Below are 24244 nucleotides of genomic sequence, written 5' to 3' on the forward strand. Positions count from 1 at the left end.
TCATAATAAGGATACTTTACAAGTTTCAAGTTTATTACCCAGCAAGCACTCATGCTAACTGTAGGCAGATGATTGCACAAGTATTCATGTTGCTGTATGCACAGAAACTGGGAACTAGTAATTGGCAATCTGCTGTGCTTGTGGACATGCAGCAAAACATACGTGTTAGCAGTTCTCACACATGATTATGTGCATTTTCCATACAGTTCCAAAAGAGTATAATGACAATATATGGTGGTTTTTTTTTCAGAAACTGTATCGGGATGCTTGGGATTACATAAAGAAATATATTGATTTTAGAGCAGATGCAATCCCAATCAAAGCAGCCAAAGCCTCAAGGGAAATTGCCAGTGATGTAAGTATGCAACTGGAATTTTCCAGTGTTTGGTAATTCATTGTCTGTATTTGAGTCTAATAGCATTAAAATGCAGAAAACAGAAAATACATCAAAACTTTCAATACAAGGCAAGTAAGGGGATGCTGTGAACCAGCCTTCCTAATCTAGTGCCCTCTTTAAGTTCTGGACTACGATTCTCATCAGCGTCAGTCAGCATATCCATGCTGGATTAGGCCTGATGGAGGTTGTCATCCAAAATGTGTTGGGGCACCAGGTTAGCGAAGGCTGCTGTTGGCTTTGCATATGTTCCAAATTAAAACTCAACTGTCCCTTCAGAATCAACTTTCTGAAGTAGAGTATAAAGCTCTGTTTCTCAGCACAAATGTTTTCATCTTGTTGGTCAAAAAAAGTCAGATCAAGGATAGATGAGTGGCATTTTCTAAATATAAAATTATATGCATAACAGTAGAATCCTATGTATGTGTACTCAGATGTAAGTCCCAATGTATTCTATCAGAATATGTCTGAATGGGCCTGATTTGGCTTGAGCCTTGGACAACTCTGGAGCACAACCCTAATATAAAGCTAGATAGAATTGACCATGCTTTATTTACCCCATGAATATTCAGTAGTTGAATCCCCCTGAATATTTGCTGAATCCCCTAAAAATTGAAGCACTGCAGCTCATTTTTCTGCTTGGAATGTTCCAATTGTTATATTGGACTATTGCTATACTACTATTACTATTGGAATTATTCCAATTAACGCTTCCAAATTTCTTTCCTGCTCAGTACAAGTACAAAGAAGGTTATGAGCAACAGAAAGGCCACTATATTGGCTGTCCTTCATTAAAAGCAGATCCCAAACTTTCATGGGCTGGCAAAGTAATGAAGATGCAAAATGACAGGCTGTATAAGGAAGCTTATCACAATTCAAAAGCCAAAATTACTATACCAGTGGACATGGTGGCCATCGAAGCAGCCAAGCAAGGACAGTCTTTAGCAAGCGATGTCGACTATCGTCATTATTTGCACCAGTGGACTTGTCTGCCAGACCAGAATGATGTGATCCAGGCAAAGAAAGCATATGAACTCCAGAGTGATGTAAGTATATCTGCATTTTGCAAACCACACATCACCACTGTGACAGAAGGCAAAAGAGGTATGATGAGAGATAGTGGTAGATTTACTTCTCTTAATTTCCTCTTGATTTCCTTGATTACATCTGCAGTTGTTTTGTTAATGAACATTAATCTTGTCAGGGAATCTTCACAGAATTTGACCATGAGTATGTTGGGCGGCTGCAAGGAAACATTGTAGCTTCATGCTGGAAATTGTTTAGAACATCCAATTTGTCATTCAGGGAAGAGTGATTTGATGAACTTTGCATTTCCAAAAAGAGCTAATGAATCAATAACCAACTGGAATGCAGTCACTCATATCATACATGGATTTGATAAGTTATCTGCCCAATCCATCTAGGCCATCCTTCACAAGCCTGATGCCCTCCAGATGTTTTGAACGACTGGCTGGGACTGATGGGAGTTGTCATCCAAAGCATCTGGAGGGCATCAGTTGGTGAAGGCTGATCTAGGCTATTAATGCAGGTGTATAATAGCACTCATGGTCAGAGAGCCTCTAAGAACATTTGTTCAATTCTTTTATCTAGTTTGATGAAAATCTAGTGCCTGTTCCTTCTTGACACACTCCAGAGAGAGACAGGGTAGTTTTTAAATCCCACTGAAATAATTGAGACAAGTTAGTGTTGACTTTCTGAAGCTGTATTAATTTTATTTCCCACATAGACAATACCTTTGAAATGATCTGAAGTGCCTTGTTCTCCCTCTCTGCCATTTTCTCTTCAAGGCTCTGTATAAGTCAGATCTGGAATGGCTCCGGGGGACTGGATGGATGCCAAATGAGTCTCCGATAGTGAAGAGGGTGAAACATGCCCAGGAAATCCTGAGTGACATCGTGTACTGCACTCCCCGTGACCGTCTGAAATTCACCAACATCGTTGACACTCCGGATGTTGTCCTTGCCAAAACCAATGCTCAGCAAATCAGTATTGTATGTAACTCCTACCAGTACCATAGAATTGTTTCATTATGCTTCAAAACTTTCCTATCTGTTTTTGACATGCAGCATTTCTTTGTATTAATTCAAAAGATTTTCATGTTCCTAAAGTGAAGCTGAAATTATGAAATAGTATGGGCACATGAGTATAGAATTAACAGATGATTTTGTATTTTTGTAGCCTAAATACAGAGAAGCTTGGGATAAAGATAAAGCTATGATCCACATGATGCCAGACACACCTGAAATCTTGCTCTCCAAGGCTAATGCTGTCAATGCGAGCAAAGTAAGTGTATCTCTACAGTTCTTAGGCTACTCAAATCAAGGATGCTTGAGCGGTTTCAGGTACATTACCCTGCAAGCACTCTGAAAACTGTATGCAGCTGATTACACAAGTATTCATGTTGCTGTATGCACAGAAACTGGGAACTAGTAATTGGCAATCTGCTGTGCTTGTGGACATGCAGCAAAACATACGTGTTAGCAGTTCTCACACATGATTATGTGCATTTTCCATACAGTTCCAAAAGAGTATAATGACAATATGTGGTGGTTTTTTTTGCAGAAACTGTATCGGGATGCTTGGGATTACATAAAGAAATATATTGATTTTAGAGCAGATGCAATCCCAATCAAAGCAGCCAAAGCCTCAAGGGATATTGCCAGTGATGTAAGTATGCAACTGGAATTTTCCAGTGTTTGGTAATTCATTGTCTGTATTTGAGTCTAATAGCATTAAAATGCAGAAAACAGAAAATACATCAAAACTTTCAATTCAAGGCAAGATAAGGGGATGCTATGAACCAGCTTTCCTAATCTAGTGCCCTCTTTAAGTTCTGGACTACGATTCTCATCAGCGTCAGTCAGCATATCCATGCTGGATTAGGCCTGATGGAGGTTGTCATCCAAAATGTGTTGGGGCACCAGGTTAGCGAAGGCTGCTGTTGGCTTTGCATATGTTCCAAATTAAAACTCAACTGTCCCTTCAGAATCAACTTTCTGAAGTAGAGTATAAAGCTCTGTTTCTCAGCACAAATGTTTTCATCTTGTTGGTCAAAAAAAGTCAGATCAAGGATAGATGAGTGGCATTTTCTAAATATAAAATTATATGCATAACAGTAGAATCCTATGTATGTGTACTCAGATGTAAGTCCCAATGTATTCTATCAGAATATGTCTGAATGGGCCTGATTTGGCTTGAGCCTTGGACAACTCTGGAGCACAACCCTAATATAAAGCTAGATAGAATTGACCATGCTTTATTTACCCAATGAATATTCAGTAGTTGAATCCCCCTGAATATTTGCTGAATCCCCTAAAAATTGAAGCACTGCAGCTCATTTTTCTGCTTGGAATGTTCCAATTGTTATATTGGACTATTGCTATACTACTATTACTATTGGAATTATTCCAATTAACGCTTCCAAATTTCTTTCCTGCTCAGTACAAGTACAAAGAAGGTTATGAGCAACAGAAAGGCCACTATATTGGCTGTCCTTCATTAAAAGCAGATCCCAAACTTTCATGGGCTGGCAAAGTAATGAAGATGCAAAATGACAGGTTGTATAAGGAAGCTTATCACAATTCAAAAGCCAAAATTACTATACCAGTGGACATGGTGGCCATCGAAGCAGCCAAGCAAGGACAGTCTTTAGCAAGCGATGTCGACTATCGTCATTATTTGCACCAGTGGTCTTGTCTGCCAGACCAGAATGATGTGATCCAGGCAAAGAAAGCATATGAACTCCAGAGTGATGTAAGTATATCTGCATTTTGCAAACCGCACATCACTGCTGTGACAGAAGCCAAAAGAGTCATCATGGTAGAAAGTGGTATTCAATTTCCTTGTCCTAATTCTTTCTTGATTTCCTCAATCACACCTGTAGTTGTTTTGTTAACAAACATTAACCTTAGCAGGGAATCTTCACAGAATATGACAATTTTATTTATTTATTTATTTATTTTATTGTACTTTTAGACCGCCCTTTGGCGACAAGCTCTCAGGGCGATGTACAACAGAATAAAACCACATTAAAATACAGGTGAATGAGGATACAATACAACTATAAAAACATTTTAAAAGCAAGGTGAAAACAAAGATTAAAATAAGATTACAATTAAAATTAAAATTAAGATTAAAATGCCTGAGCAAAGAGGTAGGTCTTTACTTGGCGCCGAAAAGATAACAAAGAAGGCGCCAGGCGTATCTCGTCAGGGAGGGCGTTCCATAATTCGGGGGCCACCACTGAGAAGGCCCTAGATCTAGTTATTGCTCTCCGGGCCTCTCTATGAGTTGGAACCTGGAGAAGGGCCTTCGACGTTGAGCGTAGCGAACGGGTAGGTACATAGCGGGAGAGGCGTTCCACCAGGTATTGCGGTCCGATGCCGTTAAGGGCTTTATAGGTAAGAACCAACACTTTGAATCTGGCCCGGAAACATATTGGTAGCCAGTGCAGTTGGGCCAGGATAGGTGTTATATGGTCAGATGTTTTAGTCCAAGTAAGAACTCTGGCCGCAGCATTCTGCACCAGCTGAAGTTTCTGAACCGTCTTCAAAGGTAACCCAACGTAGAGTGCATTACAGTAGTCCAATCTAGAGGTAACCAGAGCATGGATAACTGTGGTGAGGTTCTCCCTGTCCAGATAGGGTCGTAGTTGGGCTACCAGCCGAAGCTGGTAGAACGCATTCTGTGCCACCAAGGCTACCTGAGCCTCCAGTGACAGGAGCGGATCTAATAAGACCCCCAAACTACGGACCTGCTCCTTTAGGGGGAGTGTAACCCCATCTAGGGTAGGTTGGACATCAACCATCTGGGCAGAGAGCCCCCCCACCAACAGCATCTCAGTCTTGTCAGGATTGAGTCTCAGTTTATTAGCTCTCATCCGGTCCATTATCGCGGCCAGGCAGCGGTTTAGTACATTAACAGCCTCACCTGAAGAAGATGAAAAGGAGAAGTAGAGTTGCGTATCATCAGCATATTGCTGGAAACGCACTCCAAATCTCCTAATGACCTCACCCAGCGGCTTCATATAGAAATTAAAGAGCATGGGGGACAGAACTGAACCCTGCAGGACCCCATATTGGAGTACCCAGGGACTCGAGTAATGCTCCCCAAGCACCACCTTCTGGAGATGATTCTCGAGGTAGGAGCACAGCCACTGCCAAGCAGTGCCTCCAACTCCTAAGTCCGCAAGTTGCCCCAGAAGGATACCATGGTTGATGGTATCAAAAGCCGCTGAGAGATCAAGGAGAACCAACAGAGTTACACTCCCTCTGTCTTCCTCCCAACAGAGGTCATCATACAGGGCGACCAAGGCTGTTTCTGTACCAAACCCCGGCCGAAAGCCTGATTGAAATGATCCAGATAATCAGTTTCATCCAAGAGAGCCTGGAGCTGGTGAGCGACCACACGCTCTAGGACCTTGCCCAGGAATGGAACATTTGCTACTGGTCTATAGTTGTCAAGGTTATCAGGGTCCAAGGAGGGTTTTTTTAGGAGCGGTCTCACCACCGCCTGCTTCAGGCAGGGTGGTACCACTCCCTCTCGTAAAGAGGCATTAATCACCTCCTTAGCCCAGCCGGCTGTTCCATTCCTGCTAGCTTTTATTAGCCACGAGGGGCAAGGATCCAGAGCAGAAGTGGTCGCCCGCACCTGTCCAAGCACCTTGTCCACATCCTCGAGCTGTACCAACTGAAATTCATCCAATAAAACAGGACAAGACTGTGCTCCGGACACCTCATTAGGTTCAACTGCTACAATGTTGGAGTCAAGGTCCCGACGGATGTTCGTGATCTTATCTTGGAAGTGTCTCGCAAACTCATTACAGCGGGCTGTTGATGGTATTATTGCGTTCTGAGGACCTGTCAGGCCCAGGATGTGACTCAGGAACCAGACCAACGGCTGTAGTTAATTCGTGTTTTATTAGGGTAATGTCCAAACAAAGACTGCGTTTTCTCATGAAGCAATACAGGGATACAGGTCCTGTGGCATTGGGAGAAAGTTGACAGAGCAAGGGACTTCTTCCCGCCTGTTCTTTAAGAAGGGGCCAAACGGGCGTGCAATCTTTCGCTCCTCCTTAACTGCCCCTCAGGTACTGCCCGCCTTCCCCGCCTTCCCCCCCTTCTCTCCTGTCTTTTCAGCTGTCTGCGTGTGCGCGGTGAGGGGGGAAGCATCACCCCCTCCTCTTCTGAAGTTTCCGATTCCAGGATGGGGGATAGGGGAGGGGCTGATGGTAAACTGCCTCCCCGCTTTTCTGCTGTGAGCAGCCCTCCCTCTTTCCCCTCTTGCTCTGAGCCTGAAAGAGGGGGAGGCGTGAGAATGTCCAGGGAGGGCTCAGGCTCCCCGTTGCTAAGCGACCTTATCACTGGCAGTTCCTCTGTTTCGTCTTCGCTCCAAAGGGGGGAAGTTCCTCCCCCTTCCCTCTGCCATCCATCCGAATACTCTTCTCCCAATTCTCCGGGATCCAGCTCCCCGGGATTGGGACCCCAGCTCTGCCTTCTGACACCATCCCCCCTCCCAGGCTGTGCCCCCCTCCCCTTGTCTGGCTTGGGACGGTGGGGAAAACGTTGATGGAAAAGTTTTACCAATTCTGGAGCATGCACATCAGCTGCATCTTCCCATGATCTGTCAGCCACCCCATAGCCTTTCCACTGAATCAAGTACTGCAGCTTGTGGCGTCTGATCCTGGAATCTAAGATCTCCTCAACTTCAAACTCAAGCTGCTCATTTACCAGGAGTGGAGCTCCGGGAGGTTCCTCCGGCCGTAACTCACTGGGAGGGGCGGCTTTCGTTAAGAGGGATCGATGGAACACAGGATGTATTTTAAACGTGTCAGGCAGCTTCAGTCGGTACGCCACGGGATTGATTTGAGTTTCTATTTCGAAAGGACCCACCCTCTTGTCTTGTAATTTTCTACATTTGCCCGGCATCTGGAGGAAGCGGGTGGACAGCCATACCTGGTCTCCCGGTTGAAGGGGGGGGCCCTCCTTCCTGTGCAGGTCAGCAACTCGCTTGTACTCCGTTTTGGCTTCGTTTAACTGCTGTTTCAGTGTCTGTTGCGCCGCTTGCAATTCCTTAAGGAAGTTCTCAGCTGCCGGTACCAGCATTCCTTCTGAGCTGCTTGGAAAGACTTTAGGATGGAATCCATAATTAGCGAAGAATGGGGTTTGTTGAGTGCTGGAGTGCAGAGAATTGTTGTAGGCGAACTCTGCAAAATGCAAATATGATACCCAGTCAGTCTGTTGATAGGACACATAACTTCGTAAATATCTTTCCAAAACGGCGTTCAAGCGTTCCGTCTGCCCATCTGTCTGGGGGTGATGGGCGGAGGAGAGTTTTAATTCCGTCTGCAACTGTTTCCACATTGCTCTCCAAAATTTGGCTATGAACTGAGTTCCTCGGTCTGAGACTACGCTGTTTGGCAATCCATGCAGCCGGTAGACTTCTTTTATGAATAACTTGGCCGTTTCTTTAGCCTCTAAGGCCCCTGCACAAGGAAGAAAGTGTGCCATTTTGGTAAGTAGATCCACCGCTACTAAGATGGCTGTCATTCCTTGGGACTTGGGTAGATCAGTTATAAAATCCATGGAGAGGTCCTTCCAGGGTTCGTGTGGGACAGGCAACGGTTGTAACAGTCCTGCTGGTGTCCCTGTTTGTGTTTTTGTCTGCAGACAGACAGAACAGGACTTTACATAACTCTCAATATCCCGACGCATTTTAGGCCACCAGAAGTCCTTGGCCACGTTCTGAATGGTCTTGTAAATCCCAAAGTGTCCTGCTGTGATGGAATCATGACACTGGTGTAGGATTCTGAGCCTTAATTCCCCTTCTGGCACATATCTGGCGGTTTTGAACCATAACAGTCCATTTCTCCAGTGAAAGGTTACTTCTGAGTCTTGACCTTGTCCCGTCTCCTGCTGATATTTTAGCATGTCTGCATCTTCTTGTTGTGCCTTTTTGAGTTCCTCTTCCCATGAAGGCTGGCATACTCCCAACGTTAATTTCTCTGGCGGGATTACGTACTGAGGCTGGTCCTCGGATTCACTTTCTTTGTATTGCGGCTGTCTGGATAAGGCATCCGCTCTCTGGTTTTTGGCTTGGGCATGGTAAGTAATCTGGAAGTTAAACCTGGTGAAGAACTGGGACCATCTTATCTGTCTCTGGTTCAGCTTTCTGGCGGTTTGGAGGCTTTCAAGATTCTTGTGGTCAGAGCGCACTTCAATTATCCATGCTATGCTTCAATTATCCATGCTATGGTAACCTCTAGATTGGACTACTGTAATGCACTCTACGTGGGGCTACCTGTGAAGACGGTTCGGAAACTTCAGCTAGTGCAAAATGCTGCGGCCAGAGTTCTCACTGGGACAAAGAAATTTGACCATATAACACCTGTCCTGGTGCAGCTGCACTGGCTACCGATATGTTTCCGGGCCAGATTCAAAGTGTTGGTTCTTACCTATAAAGCCCTAAACGGCATCGGACCGCAATACCTGGTGGAACGCCTCTCTCGCTATGTACCTACCCGTTCACTACGTTCGACGTCGAAGGCCCTTCTCCGGGTCCCAACTCATAAAGAGGCCCGGAGATCAACAACTAGATCTAGGGCCTTCTCGGTGGTGGCCCCCGAACTATGGAATGCCCTCCCAGACGAGATACGCCTGGCGCCTTCTTTGTTATCTTTTCGGCGCCAGGTAAAAACCTACCTTTTCGCCCAGGCTTTTTAAACATTTTAAATTTAATTTTAAACCTAATATGGATTTTAATTTATAAACTCAATGGCAATTCTATTTTGGATTTTTATCATGTTTAATGTTTTTATAATTGTATTATATTTTTCACACTTGCTCATATTTTAATTGTGATTTTATTTGTTGTACACCGCCCTGAGAGCTTTCTGCTATAGGGCGGTCTAGAAATGTAATTAAATAAATAAAATAAATAAATAAATTCGATGAGAGGTCCCCTCTAGGTATTGTCTCCAGTTTTCAAAAGAGTCCTTGATGGCCAGCAGCTCCTTCTCCCAAACTGTGTAGTTCTTCTCTGCAGGCTTTAACTTCCGAGAGAAGTACGCACAGGGGTGCAGCTCCTTCCCTTCTTGGTCTAATTGTAGCAGGACCCCCCCGATGGCAAAATCTGAAGCATCTGCTTCCACTACGAAAGGGCGGTTCGGATCAGCAAAGCGCAGAATGGGCTCAGTAGCAAACCTTCTCTTCAGCTCCTCAAAGGCCTCGGTGGCGTTCTCTGTCCATTGAAACTTCTTCTTCCCCCTTAAACAGTCAGTCAGAGGAGCTGTTAATTTGGAAAACCCTGGAATGAACTTTCTGTAATAATTGGCAAACCCCAAAAACCGTTGTACATCCTTTTTGGTGACAGGTTGGCCCCAGTCCAATATGCAGCTTACTTTCCCTGGGTCCATCTCCACGCCTTCCGCTGAGATTCGATATCCAAGGAAGTCTAGAGACTTGAGGTCAAATCCACATTTCTCTAATTTAGCATACAGGTGATTTTCTCTCAGTCTCTTCAACACCGTCTTCACATGCTGGTCGTGGTCTTCCTGGTTCTTTGAGAACACCAGGATATCATCTAAGTAACAGATTACATACGTGTCCAACAAGTCTCTAAACACGTCGTTCATGAATTTTTGAAAAATTTCTGGACTTCCACAAAGCCCGAACGGCATGACCAGGTATTCATACTGTCCGTAAGCGGTCAAGAATCCTGTTTTCCATTCATCTCCCTCCTTCATTCTGATCAGATTGTACGCTCCTCTCAAATCCAACTTCGTGAAGATTTTTGCAGAGCGCAGTCGGTCCAGCAACTCTGAGATCAGGGGCAGCGGGTAGCTGTTGGGGATGGTGATCTGGTTCAATGCGCGATAGTCGTTACAGGGTCTGAGTTCCCCCCCCTTCTTTTTCACAAACAATAGTGGCGCTCCAGCAGGGGATTGTGAGGGGCGTATGAATGCTCGCCTCAGGTTTTTATCCAGAAATTCCTTCAGGGCCTCCCTCTCATTCTCTGTGAGAGAGTAGATTCTCCCTGATGGGATGCTGGCTCCTGGCACTAGGTCAATCGCACAGTCGTAAGGGCGGTGGGGGGGTAAAGTCTCTGCCTCTTTTTCATCAAACACATCTTTGAATTCTTCATACTTTGGCGGCAGGGTCACTTGCTCGATCTCTTGCACTGCCCCCGCTAGGGTGTTCTTGATTCCTTCAGGTTGACAGTTCTCCTGGCAATACTGTGAGGTGAACCACACCACCGCCTCCTTCCAACTTATTTTGGGTTCATGCTTTGCTAGCCAGGGCATTCCCAGAATCACCTCAAAGTTCGAGAGATCTGACACGTATAGCGAAATGAACTCTTCGTGCCCAGGGATTTGAAGTTTCACTTCCTCCGTGGCTTGTGTCACCCCTCCTGACTTCAGGGGTCTCCCATCGATAGTCTCCACAGCTAGGGGAGCGTCCAGTTTCCACCGGGAAATTCCATGACGCTTGACTAACTTTGCATCAATAAAATTTGTGGAGGCTCCACTGTCAATTAAGGCAGTGGAATTAAACACCACTCCTCTGGAAGTTGTAATCCGAATAGGCAAGACCAACACCCCCTTTGAGGGAGGTTGGATCATTGGGGGGCCTTTATACAACGCTGCCCCCAGTCCACCGGCCTGCACGTGGACTGGGTGTTCTAGTTTCCCGACGGCTCGGCTTTCCCCCCTTTCAGTCCACAGTCTCTGGCCACATGGCCCGGCTTTGAACAATAAAAGCATAAACGTTCGCGGCGTTGTCTTTCCTTTTCTTCTTCCGACAGTCTTGGCCTAGCCCCTCCCTGTCCCTCAGTTGCATTACCTGCCATCCCTGCAGTGGGAAGGGTCTTGTTGCGGGATGCCAAGGCTGAGTATCTCGGGACCTCCTGCTTCCTTTCCAGGCGCCTTCCTTCCATCCGGTGATCTATCTGTAGGCATAGCCGGATGAGCCCTGGTAGGTCAGCGGGGGGGGGGAAGGTCCTGGCCAACTCATCCAGGATTTCAGCATTTAATCCACTCTGGTACATAAACATCAGGGCGGCGTCATTGTAACCAGTTTCCTGGGACAGAATTTTAAAAGCGTTCGTGTACTCGGAAACAGTCCCTTTAGCTTGCTTCAGAGCGCCTAGTTGCCGCGCTACTGTTTCAGCCCTTTGTGGGTCTTGAAACATCTCGGTCATCTCCTGTATAAATCCTCTGTACCTTCCTAAGACAGTATCCTTTCTCACGAGATACGGAGTCACCCATTTTGCAGCTTCTCCCTCCAGGAGGCTAATCACGAAAGCTACTTTAGCCCCATCGTCTGGAAATTCTGTGTGCCTGACATCCAGATATAACTCACATTGAACCACGAAGGTTGCCAACTGATCACTTTGTCCCGCGTATTTTGGGGGCAATCCAATGGGAACCTTTACTACGGCAGCTGGAGGGGCTGTTCGCATCTGGTCTATCGTGGCCTTCAAGGTTTGATTATCCGTCTTCAGCGCCTTGACTGCTGCTAGCAGGGCTTGAACATCTGTCTGCAAATCAGCTACCTTAGTCCTCAAGAGTTCCACTTCTTCCGTCTCAGAAGTGGGGTTCGTCCCCCCCGCTGCTCCCTTTGACATCTTGTCCCAGTCAAGTGAAGAGAGCGTTGAGGGTGATTTAGGTGGCTCTGTCAAGCTGTCAGGCCCAGGATGTGACTCAGGCACCAGACCAACGGCTGTAGTTAATTCGTGTTTTATTAGGGTAATGTCCAAACAAAGACTGCGTTTTCTCATGAAGCAATACAGGGATACAGGTCCTGCGGCATTGGGAGAAAGTTGACAGAGCAAGGGACTTCTTCCCGCCTGTTCTTTAAGAAAGGGCCAAACGGGCGCGCAATCTTTCGCTCCTCCTTAACTGCCCCTCAGGTACTGCCCGCCTTCCCCCCCTTCTCTCCTGTCTTTTCAGCTGTCTGCGTGTGTGCGGTGAGGGGGGAAGCATCACCCCCTCCTCTTCTGAAGTTTCCGATTCTAGGATGGGGGATAGGGGAGGGGCTGATGGTAAACTGCCTCCCCGCTTTTCTGCTGTGAGCAGCCCTCCCTCTTTCCCCTCTTGCTCTGAGCCTGAAAGAGGGGGAGGCGTGAGAATGTCCAGGGAGGGCTCAGGCTCCCCGTTGCTAAGCGACCTTATCACTGGCAGTTCCTCTGTTTCGTCTTCGCTCCAAAGGGGGGAAGTTCCTCCCCCTTCCCTCTGCCATCCATCCGAATACTCTTCTCCCAACTCTCCGGGATCCAGCTCCCCGGGATTGGGACCCCAGCTCTGCCTTCCGACAGGACCAGAGTGTAAATGTTCCCGAACAACTTTATAAAGTTCCACTGGGCGGTTAGAAGATGACTGAATGGGGGCAGCAAAGTACTGCTTCTTTGCTGCCCTCACCGCCTTCACATAGAGCTTGTTAGAGACCTTCACAAGTGCATGGTTACAGCCGTCGGGAGTTCGTCTCCATTTGCACTCAAGCCGTCTCCTTTCTTGCTTCATCACTCTTAGCTCCAGGGTATACCAAGGAGCCAATTGAGCTCTGCAAAGGAGAGGGCGCACCGGGGCGATCACGTCAGCTGCCTGGGTCATTTCCGTATTCCACAGAGTGACCAGGGTTTCGACAGGAGCGTCAGTTTTATCAGCCGGAAAACTCCCTAGAGCCTTCTGAAAACCCTCAGGATTCATTAGTCTCCGGGGATGGACCATCTTAATTGGTCCTCCACCCTTGCAGAGGGGAGAAAACATTGTGAGTCTAAACCTCAATAGGCGGTGATCTGTCCATGACAAAGGAATAGATGTAAAATCTGTCACTCCCAGATCACCATCCCCTAATCCAGTGGCAAAAATTAAGTCTAGAGTGTGCCCCGAGATATGCGTAGGGCCAGTAACAAATTGAGACAGCCCCATGGCTGTCATGGAGGTCATGAAGTCCTGAGCCGCCCCAGACAAAGCGGTCTCGGCATGAATGTTGAGATCCCCCAATACCAAGAACTTGGGGAATCGCAACAATAAATCCGCGACCACCTCTGTCAGCTCAGTTAGGGAGGCTGTTGGGCAGCAGGGTGGACAGTACACCAACAGTATTCCCAGTCTGTCTCGCTGACCCAACGCAATGTGGAGACACTCCAGACCATTAGCCACCTGGATAGGGTGCCTAACAAGAGGGATGGAACTTCTATAGACCACAGCGATTCCCCCTCCCCGACCCTCGGATCTACCCAGATGCTGAACCAAGTACCCAGGTGGGCACAGCTGGGAGAGATTGATGCCTCCCAGATCGCTCACCCAGGTCTCGGTAATAAACGCCAGATCAGCCGTCTCATCCACAATTAAATCATGGATGAGGGAGGTTTTATTATTTACCGATCTGGCATTAAGAAGCAGCATCCGGAGATCCGTGAGTTGGCTGATAGAACTACCAGCAATCCTGTGGCTGTGGGGAGGACCGGAACTCGGCACAGCCACCAATTGTCTGGGTCGAGTTCCCCTTAACTGACATGTCCTCCTCACAATGCCATACCTCCCATTACCCGTCACTACACTAACAGGGGCCCCCTCTGGTCCTCCCTCCCAATGCACTATCCTCCGGCCCAGGCACATAATAAAATAAAAATAAGTAACAAAACTCACAATCTGTACACAATCACACCCTCACTCATACAGACCACTCATACACTCATACATCCAGGGAATAGCAGCAACAGCGACGCCTCAACAGTTAGCAGACAGCAGTAGCGGTAGCCGTAGCGGCAGGGCCCCAAAAGCGATAGAGTGGCAGTGTTCCTCAGCTAAACAAGCAGCAGCAGGCACTGGGTCTCCCAGGCCACCTCAGCCAGCCGGCTTATGTATCCCTCCAAAGAGGGACAGGTGGTGAAAATCAGTCCTAGCTGGCTGGGTACCTGGGGCCTGGTCCTGCCAGGCAGAAGTCCCACAGGGAAGGGTGGTGGAGGTGGTGGTCCCACAGCAGCAGCAGCAGCAGCAGCAGCAGCAGCAGCAGCAGCAGCAGCAGCAGCAGCAGCAGCAGCAGCAGCAGCAGCAGCAGCAGCAGCCGCCTCTCCTTCCCTTGGGCGATGGTCTCTTCTTCCTGCAGGCACTGGGTCTCCCAGGCCACCTCAGCCAGCCTGCTTATGTATCCCTCCAAAGAGGGACAGGTGGTGAAAATCAGTCCTATAAGTATTTTGGGAAGCTGCAGGGAAACATTGTCGCTTCATGCTGGAAATTGTTTAGAACAGCCTTGTCCAACCTTTGGGCCACAGATGTTGCTGGACTACAGTTCCCATAATTCCTGACCATTGGCCATGCTGGCTGGGGCTGATGGGAGTTGCAGCCCAGCAACATCTGTGGCCCAAAGGTTGGACAAGGCTGGTTTATAACATCCAATTTCTCATTCCGAGAAGAGTGATTTGATGGACTTTGCATTTCTAAGAATCGATAACCAGCTGGAATGCAGTCAGTCATGTCATGCATGGATTTGATAAGTTATCTGCCCGATCCATCTAGGTCATCCTTCACAAGCCTGATGCCCTCCAGATGTTTTGAATGACTGGCTGAGACTGATGGGAGTTGTCATCCAAAACATCTGGAGGGCATCAGTTGGCAAAGCTGATCTAGACTATTAATGCAGGTGTGAAATAGCATTCATTATCAAAGAGCCTCTAAGAACATTTGTTTAATACTTTTATCTAGTTTGATGAAAATCTATTGCCTTTTCCTTCTTAACACAGTCTAGAGAGACAGTGATTAAATCCCACTAAAATAATTAAGACAAGTTAGTGCTGACTTTCTGAAACTGTATTAATTTTATTTCCCACATAGACAATTACCTTTGAAATGATCTGAAGTGCCTTGTTCTCTCTCTCTGCCATTTTCTCTTCAAGGCTCTATATAAGTCAGATCTGGAATGGCTCCGGGGGATTGGATGGATGCCAAATGAGTCTCCGATAGTGAAGAGGGTGAAACATGCCCAGGAAATCCTGAGTGACATCATGTACTGCACTCCCCGTGACCGTCTGAAATTCACCAACATCGTTGACACTCCGGATGTTGTCCTCGCCAAAACCAATGCCGAACAAATCAGTATTGTATGTAACTCCTACCAGTGGCATAGAATTGTTTCATTATGCTTCAAAACTTTCCTATCTGTTTTTGACATGCAGCATTTCTTTGTATTAATTCTAAGGATTTGCATGTTCCTAAAGTGAAAGTGACATGGTGAAAGAATATGGGCACATGAGTATAGAATTAACAGATGATTTTGTATTTTTGCAGCCTAAATACAGAGAAGTTTGGGATAAAGATAAAGCTATGATCCACATGATACCAGACACACCTGAAATCTTGCTCTCCAAGGCTAATGCTGTCAATGTGAGCAAGGTAAGTATATTTCTACAGTTCCTCTTAGGCTACTCATAATAAGGATGCTTTAGAAGTTTCAACTTTATTACCCAGCAAGCTCTCATGAAAACTGTAGGCAGATGATTGCACAAGTATTCATGTTGCTGTATGCACAGAAACTGGGAACTAGTAATTGGCAATCTGCTGTGCTTGTGGACATGCAGTAAAACATATGTGTTAGCAGTTCTCACACATGATTATCTACATGCAGTTTTCATACAGTGCTAGAAGAGTGTAATGACAATATAATGTGGGGTTTTTTGCAGAAACTTTATCGGGATGCTTGGGATGACATGAAGAAAAAAATTGATTTCAGAGCAGATTCAATCCCAATCAAAGCAGCCAAAGCTTCAAGAGAAATTGCCAGTGATGTAAGTATGCAACTGGAATTTTTCATTGTTTGGTAATTCATTGTATATGCGTCTAATAGCCTTAAAATGCAGAAATAGAAAATACATCAAACCTCTCAATACAAGGCAAGTAAGGGGATGCTGTGAACCAGCCTTCCTAATCTAGTGCCCTCTTTAAGTTCTGGACTACGATTCTCATCAGCGTCAGTCAGCATATCCATGCTGGATTAGGCCTGATGGAAGTTGTCATCCAAAATGTGTTGGGGCACCAGGTTAGCGAAGGCTGCTGTTGGCTTTGCATATGTTCCAAATTAAAACTCAACTGTCCCTTCAGAATCAACTTTCTGAAGTAGAGTATAAAGCTCTGTTTCTCAGCACAAATGTTTTCATCTTGTTGGTCAAAAAAAGTCAGATCAAGGATAGATGAGTGGCATTTTCTAAATATAAAATTATATGCATAATAGTAGAATCCTATGTATGTGTACTCAGATGTAAGTCCCAATGTATTCTATCAGAATATGTCTGAACAGCCTGATTTGGCTTGAGCTTTGGACAAATCTGGAGCACAACCCTAATATAAAGCTAGATAGAATTGACCATGCTTTATTTACCCCATGAATATTCAGTAGTTGAATCCCCCTGAATATTTGCTGAATCCCCTAAAAATTGAAGCACTGCAGCTCATTTTTCTGCTTGGAATGTTCCAATTGTTATATTGGACTATTGCTATACTACTATTACTATTGGAATTATTCCAATTAACGCTTCCAAATTTCTTTCCTGCTCAGTACAAGTACAAAGAAGGTTATGAGCAACAGAAAGGCCACTATATTGGCTGTCCTTCATTAAAAGCAGATCCCAAACTTTCATGGGCTGGCAAAGTAATGAAGATGCAAAATGACAGGCTGTATAAGGAAGCTTATCACAATTCAAAAGCCAAAATTACTATACCAGTGGACATGGTGGCCATCGAAGCAGCCAAGCAAGGACAGTCTTTAGCAAGCGATGTCGACTATCGTCATTATTTGCACCAGTGGACTTGTCTGCCAGACCAGAATGATGTGATCCAGGCAAAGAAAGCATATGAACTCCAGAGTGATGTAAGTATATCTGCATTTTGCAAACCACACATCACCACTGTGACAGAAGGCAAAAGAGGTATGATGAGAGATAGTGGTAGATTTACTTCTCTTAATTTCCTCTTGATTTCCTTGATTACATCTGCAGTTGTTTTGTTAATGAACATTAATCTTGTCAGGGAATCTTCACAGAATTTGACGATGAGTATCTTTGGAGGCTGCAAGGAAACATTATAGCTTCATGCTGGAAATTGTGTAAAATGTCCAGTTTGTCATTCCGAGAAGAGTGATTTGATGGACTTTGCATTTCTAAAAAGAGCTAATGAATCAATTATTAACTGGAATGCAGTCACTCATATCATGCATGGATTTGATAAGTTAACTGCCCAATCCATCTAGGCCATCCTTCACAAGCCTGATGCCCTCCAGATGTTTTGAACTACTGGCTGAGAGTGATGGGAGTTTTTGTCCAAAACATCTGGAGGGCATCAGTTGGCGAAGGCTGATCTAGGCTGATCTAGTTTGATGAAAATCCAGTACATGTTACTGTTTGGCACAGTCCAGAGAGAGACAGAGTAGTGCTTAAATCCCACTGAAATAATTGAGAAAGATAGTGTTGACTTTCTGAAGCTGTATTAATTTTCCCACATAGACAATTACCTTTGAAATGAACTGAAGTGCCTTGTTCTCCCTCTCTGCCATTTTCTCATAAAGGCTCTGTATAAGTCAGATCTGGAATGGCTCCGGGGGATTGGATGGATGCCAAATGAGTCTCCGATAGTGAAGAGGGTGAAACATGCCCAGGAAATCCTGAGTGACATCGTGTACTGCACTCCCCGTGACCATCTGAAATTCACCAACATCGTTGACACTCCGGATGTTGTCCTTGCCAAAACCAATGCTCAGCAAATCAGTATTGTATGTAACTCCTATCAGTAGCATAAAATTGTTTCATTAACCTTCAAAACTTTCCTATCCGTTTTTGACATGCAGCATTTCTTTGTATTAATTCAAAAGATTTTCATGTTCCTAAAGTGAAAGTGAAATTGTGAAAGCATATGGGCACATGAGTATAGAATTAACAGATGATTTTGTATTTTTGTAGCCTAAATACAGAGCGGTTTGGGATAAAGATAAAGCTATGATCCACATGATACCAGACACACCTGAAATCTTGCTCTCCAAGGCTAATGCTGTCAATGTGAGCAAGGTAAGTATATTTCTACAGTTCTTCTTAGGCTACTCATAATAAGGATGCTTGAGAAGTTTCAACATTATTACTCAGCAAGCACTCATGAAGACTGTATGCAGATGATTTCACAAGTATTTATGTCACTGTATGTACAGAAACTGGGAATTAGTAATTGGCAATCTGCTGTGTTTATGGACATTCAGCGAAAGATATATGTTAGTAGTTGTCACACATGTTTATTTACTGCAGTTTTCATACAGTGCTGGAAGAATGCAATGACAATATAATGTTTTTTTTGCAGAAACTGTATCGGGATGCTTGGGATGACATGAAGAAAAAAATTGATTTCAGAGCAGATTCAATCCCAATCAAAGCAGCCAAAGCTTCAAGAGAAATTGCCAGTGATGTACGTATGCAACTGGAATTTTTCATTGTTTGGTAATTCATTGTCTGTATTTGTGTCTAATAGAATTAAAATGCAGAAACAGAAAATATAGTAAAACTCTCAGTTCAAGGTACGATAAGGAGATGCTATGAGCCAGCCTTCAGTAACCCAGTGCCCTCTGGAATTTCTTGGTGACTATTCTCATCAGCCTCAGTCAGCATCTCGATGCTGGATTGGGGCTGATGGAGGTTGTCATCCAAAATGGGGCACCAGGTTGGTGAAGGCTGCTGTAGTCTTTGCATATGTTCCAATTAAAAATCAACTGTCCCTTCAGAATCAACTTTTTGAAGTAGAGTATAAAACTCTGTTTCTCAGCACAAGTATTTTCGTCTTGTTGGTCAAAACTAGTCAGGTCAAAAATAGATGATGAGTAGCATTTTCTAAATATAAAATTATATACATAATAGTAGAATCCTGTGTATGTCTACTCAGATGTAAGCCCCAGTGTATTTAATCAGAATATGTCTGAATGGGCCTGATTTGGCTTGAGCCTTGGGCGACTCTGGAGCACAGCCCTAATATACAGCCAGATAGAATTAAGAAGTTTGACCTAGCTTTATTTATCCCCTGAATATTCAATAGTTGAATCCCCCTGAATATTTGCTGAATCCCCTAAAAATTGAAGCACTGCAACTCGTTTTTCTGCTTGGAATTGTTCCAATTATTCTGACTATTGGACTATTACTATACTGCTATTACGATTGGAATTATTCCAATTAACGCTTCCCATTTTCTTTCCTGCTCAGTACAAGTACAAAGAAGCTCATGAGAAACAGAAAGGCCACTATATTGGCTGTCCTTCATTAAAGGCGGATCCCAAGCTTTCATGGGCTGGCAAAGTAATGAAGATGCAAAATGACAGGTTGTATAAGGAAGCTTATCACAATTCAAAAGCCAAAATTACTATACCAGTGGACATGGTGGCCATCGAAGCAGCCAAGCAAGGACAGTCTTTAGCAAGCGATGTCGACTATCGTCATTATTTGCACCAGTGGACTTGTCTGCCAGACCAGAATGATGTGATCCAGGCAAAGAAAGCATATGAACTCCAGAGTGATGTAAGTATATCTGCATTTTGCAAACCACACATCACTGCTGTGACAGAAGGCAAAAGAGACATCATGGTAGAAAGTGGGAGAAGATTTCGTTCTCTTTATTCTTTCTTGATTTCCTCAATCACATCTGCAGTTGTTTTCTTAATGAACATTAATCCTATGAGGAAATCTTCACAGAATTTGATCATGAGTATCTTTATTTATTTATTTATTTATTTATTGCACTTGTATACCCTCCCATAGCCGAAGCTCTCTGGGCGGTTTACAGCAACCAAAAACATTAAAACAAATATACAATTTAAAACACATATTTTAAAAACAATTTAAAACACTATTTAAAACACATGCTAAAATGCCTGGGAGAAGAGGAACATCTTGACCTGGCGCCGAAAAGATAAGTGTTGGTGCCAGGCGCACCTTGTCAGTAAGATCATTCCATAATTTGGGGGCCACCACTGAGAAGGCCCTCTCCCTTGTTGCCACCCTCCGAGCTTCCCTTGGAGTAGGCACCCGGAGGAGGGCCTTTGATCTTGAACGTAGTCTACGGGTGGGTTCATATCGGGAGAGGCATTCCATCAGGTATTGTGGTCCCAAGCCGTGTAAGGCTTTATAGGTCAAAACCAGCACCTTGAATTGAGCTCGGAAACATACAGGCAGCCAATGCAAGCGGGCCAGAATCGGTTTTATATGTTCGGGACGTCTGGTCCCTGTCCCTCTTTGGAGGATGCTAGGAAACATTGTAGCTTCATGCTGGAAATTGTATAGAATGTCCAGTTTGTCATTCAGAGAAGAATGATTTGATGGACTTTCCATTTCTAAAAACAGCTAATGAGTCAACAACCAGCTGGAATGCAATCACTCGTATCATGCATGGATTTGATAAGCTGTCTGCCCAACCCTTTTCCCGTGCATGTTGCTGACATCAGGTAGGATATAGGTGCCACTTAATGGTTGAATGCAGAAATCGCTGTTCTAGCCAGAGATGTTTCTAGAGACTCCTCTGCTTTAGAAGCTAGTTTACTGATTTCTGCCATACCGAGTGGTTGTGTTCCGTGTCTTTGTTGTTTTCGGGTCTATGTTTTGTGTTGCTTCTTCCTCTTTGTTTGCCCCTACAGTTCTCCTTTTGTGTTTGGTTCCTGAAACAAAACAAAACAAGAGTAGCCCTTTATCTGCATTTCCTGACTACTTCATCTGCTCCAACCTCAACCCCCCCCCATTCCTTTCAGTCTCTCCCATCTAGAAATCCCTCCAGACTTTTTCTTACAGTCTCAAACCTTATTGTTATGGGGAAAGCCACAGAAACATTCCTGTTCACACTCAGCTCAGCTCCACAAGTCGCAAGCCCTGTCAGCAGCACTTGTGGATTTGTCAGTGTCTGCTATGGCGGTTATCCCCTAAACATCTTCCTTGAAGGAGGACAGTGTTTTGGCAGGCTCCTCCAGGCTGGGTGACTTAGCTCCAGAAGTGCCCAGGGATTTATTTAGCCCTTCCCTCAGACAGTTCTCCACTATGGGACTAATTGAAAGTGTTATATCTCTTTCTTCCTCATCTCTGTCCTGCTCAGACATCCTTTGCCTTGGATGAGGAAGAGGGGGAAGGACGAGGAGGAGAAAAGGATGACATGGTTTCCTCTATCTTCGCAGTTATTGGCACGCAGGTCTCTGAGAGACAGGGAGGAATTCTCTGAAGATGGGGAAATGTATCTGGTGCTCCCCTGGCAGCCCTGTTCTCCATCTAATCTTTGCCTGAGGATTTTAGAGGTTTTGAAGAGAATGTTCCTTTGGTCAAGAAACAACCTAGCCCCACTGGCCAGAGACCTGCTTTCTCTACCCCCTCAGGGGAATTTCAGTGGACTTCAAATGCTGCTTTCACAGCTGTCCCCCCTTAGCCAGCTCAAAGAGGCTTTCCTAGCAGAAATAGGTAGAGACCTGGCTCAGCCCCTTCAACCCCCACCTACCTCTCTACCCCAGCAGCCTGCTCCCTCCTAGCAGCCTGTTACAGACCCTCCTCTCCAGCCCCAGAGGACCAGGCTCTGAGCTTCTCCAGATCCTCAGACTCTGTTCACCAGAAGTGTACTGTTCCAGCTGACCCAGCTCATCTCCTCCCAGCTGGCCAATACGATGCAGACCTCATTGTCCTGAACAAGGAGGAATGGAGCAGTCAGCATGATCTGGAGGAGTCTGACTCCTATCACTTCTTTCAAGATTCCCATTCCTTGCCCTTACTGTGCAAGTCCATGGTAGCCTTAAATATGCATACGACAAATGAGGAACCCACACTTCCACTTCTTGTGTGCCTGCTATATGCCCTGATCCTCAACCCAAGCCTAAGGTTGTTAAGTTATCTCCTATTGTTCCTAAAATGATTAAAGCTGAGCTTGACTCCCCTCTTCAATACAAGAAAACTGTAGCTATTGCTAACCAGCACTAAGTGCTAGAGCAGTCTGTCATGGACAAAATTAAGGTCCCACTTACATATCCACCAATTTTGGGATTAGTGCATTACTTTTTGCATCCCAAAGCTTCGGATGCGCAACTCCAAAGATCCATGAAGCTTAAACTGCAGGGCTCAAATGCTCTCATGAGGCATCTGGCCTCTCAGTGCAGGCCACAGCATCTGCATCAGTCTTCTCTAGGGCAGCTCTGTTATGGCTAAAGGATCTTATGCATGACCCTCAACAGGACTCTACCCATCTTCATAAGACGTTAAAGATCTCTCATACAGTGGATGTCATAGCTGATGCTGCTCTAGACTCTGCCCAGTTTTCTGCTTGCTCTCTAGCCACAGAGGTTTTTTCAAGAAAAAATGTCTGGTTACACAACTGGCAAGCAGATGGTTCCTCTTGCTCCAACTTTGCTTCGGAACCTTATGTAGGTGGAAAACTGTTTGGCGATGCAGCCCTTCAAGATGTCCTTGTGGAATTTAAAGACAAGAAAAAAATCTATGCCCTCTTTTCACAAGAAGGATGACAGCCATACTTCTAGGCAGTCCTTTCACTCCACTTTTCCAGTCAGTCCTTTCATTTCTCTACGTCAGGAGGGGGAGGGATATTCAGCCCTCCTTTCCCTCATGGAATAGACAACTGTCTGGTTCCAGAGGGCAACAACAGTATTCCAGCAGATTTGCTCTGTCCAACCAGTCCAGAGGCAATAGGTAGCAGTTCTGATGCCACTCCATCCCTTATGGGAGGATACCTCAGCAATTTCTTGGACAGATGGTGGGCCATCATATCAGACCCTCAGGCATGGATTTTGACAGCAGTTATCTTCCCCAACTCATATCTTCTTCCCTTCTCCAGTATTTCTACCTTCCAGTGAAGGTAGATAGAGTCAGGACGTGATTGCTCACTTGCTGGAGATAGCGGTGGTGGAAACTGCGCCTTCAGGGAAGAAGTCATCCGGTATCTGTTTTTGCTTCTTTATGGTTCCCAAGTGAGATGGATCCTGGATTTGAAACTGCTCAACCAATTCATTATTTATAGCAGGTTTTAGATGGAGATCCTCTCTATCAAAGAGGCCCTCCACCCAGGGGACTTCCTCTCATCCATCGATCTTACAGAAGCTTATCTCCATGTTCCAGTCTACCCCAGTTACAGACACTACCTGAAGTTCTCCTTCCAGGGCCTTCATTTTCAGTTCAGGGCAATGCCCCTCAGTTTGGCATTAGCCTCCAGGATGTTCACTCTGATGGTCCACCTCAGGCTGCAGGGGATTCACATTTACCCATGTTTGGATGACCTGTTGATCAGGTCCCCATCCCTATCTCTAGCCAAGGAAGATAGCCTGACCAATGTAATCAGTTCTCCTCACAATGATTCTGCATCTGGGAGCATTGATTGATACATGCTCAGGCACAATTTTTCTCTCCCCAAATCAGATCATCATGATACAGTCCGCAATCTGCTCCATCCTATCAATGCCCTCAGAGGACCTTAAGCTGTTAGTGTGAATTCAGGGCCTCATAATTTCCACTAACCAGGTCAATCCTTGGGAGGCATCATACACAGCCTCTCCAATGGGTCCTCCTCCCATTCCAATGACACATTGCCTCCAAATGCCATCTATGCCTCCACTTCCTGAAGTGGGTTTGTCAGTCACTTCTTTGGTGGCTTCTTCCCTCATGGCTGCAATGAGGTGTTCCTATCAAGGAACCTCACCAAATGTTTGTCACCTCAGATGCCAGCCTATATGGTTGGGGAGCCCTCTGCAAGGGTTACATGATCCAAGGTACTTGGTCTCAGGAGGTAGCCTCCCTTCCTATCAACCTCCTTAAACATTGGGCAGCCAGGCTGGCAAT

The 24244-nt window shown here is 45.3% G+C and overlaps 1 protein-coding gene across 15 annotated transcripts in view; it reads left to right on the forward strand.

Moving 5' to 3' along the window:
- The window catches only part of NEB (nebulin), a 293643-nt gene that overhangs the window by 145367 nt on the left and 124032 nt on the right, over window positions 1–24244 (forward strand). For all 15 annotated transcript variants that reach the window (XM_061608784.1, XM_061608789.1, XM_061608791.1 and 12 more), the window contains 14 exons: window positions 251–355; window positions 1129–1440; window positions 2203–2406; window positions 2594–2698; window positions 2978–3082; window positions 3857–4168; window positions 15311–15514; window positions 15702–15806; window positions 16094–16198; window positions 16966–17277; window positions 17971–18174; window positions 18362–18466; window positions 18750–18854; window positions 19640–19951. In XM_061608784.1, the coding sequence (XP_061464768.1) occupies window positions 251–355; window positions 1129–1440; window positions 2203–2406; window positions 2594–2698; window positions 2978–3082; window positions 3857–4168; window positions 15311–15514; window positions 15702–15806; window positions 16094–16198; window positions 16966–17277; window positions 17971–18174; window positions 18362–18466; window positions 18750–18854; window positions 19640–19951 (2595 nt within the window). The remainder of the gene's footprint in view (window positions 1–250; window positions 356–1128; window positions 1441–2202; window positions 2407–2593; window positions 2699–2977; window positions 3083–3856; window positions 4169–15310; window positions 15515–15701; window positions 15807–16093; window positions 16199–16965; window positions 17278–17970; window positions 18175–18361; window positions 18467–18749; window positions 18855–19639; window positions 19952–24244) is intronic.

This window comes from Rhineura floridana, chromosome 2 (genome assembly GCF_030035675.1).
Source record: "Rhineura floridana isolate rRhiFlo1 chromosome 2, rRhiFlo1.hap2, whole genome shotgun sequence".
Classification (NCBI taxonomy): domain Eukaryota; kingdom Metazoa; phylum Chordata; class Lepidosauria; order Squamata; family Rhineuridae; genus Rhineura; species Rhineura floridana.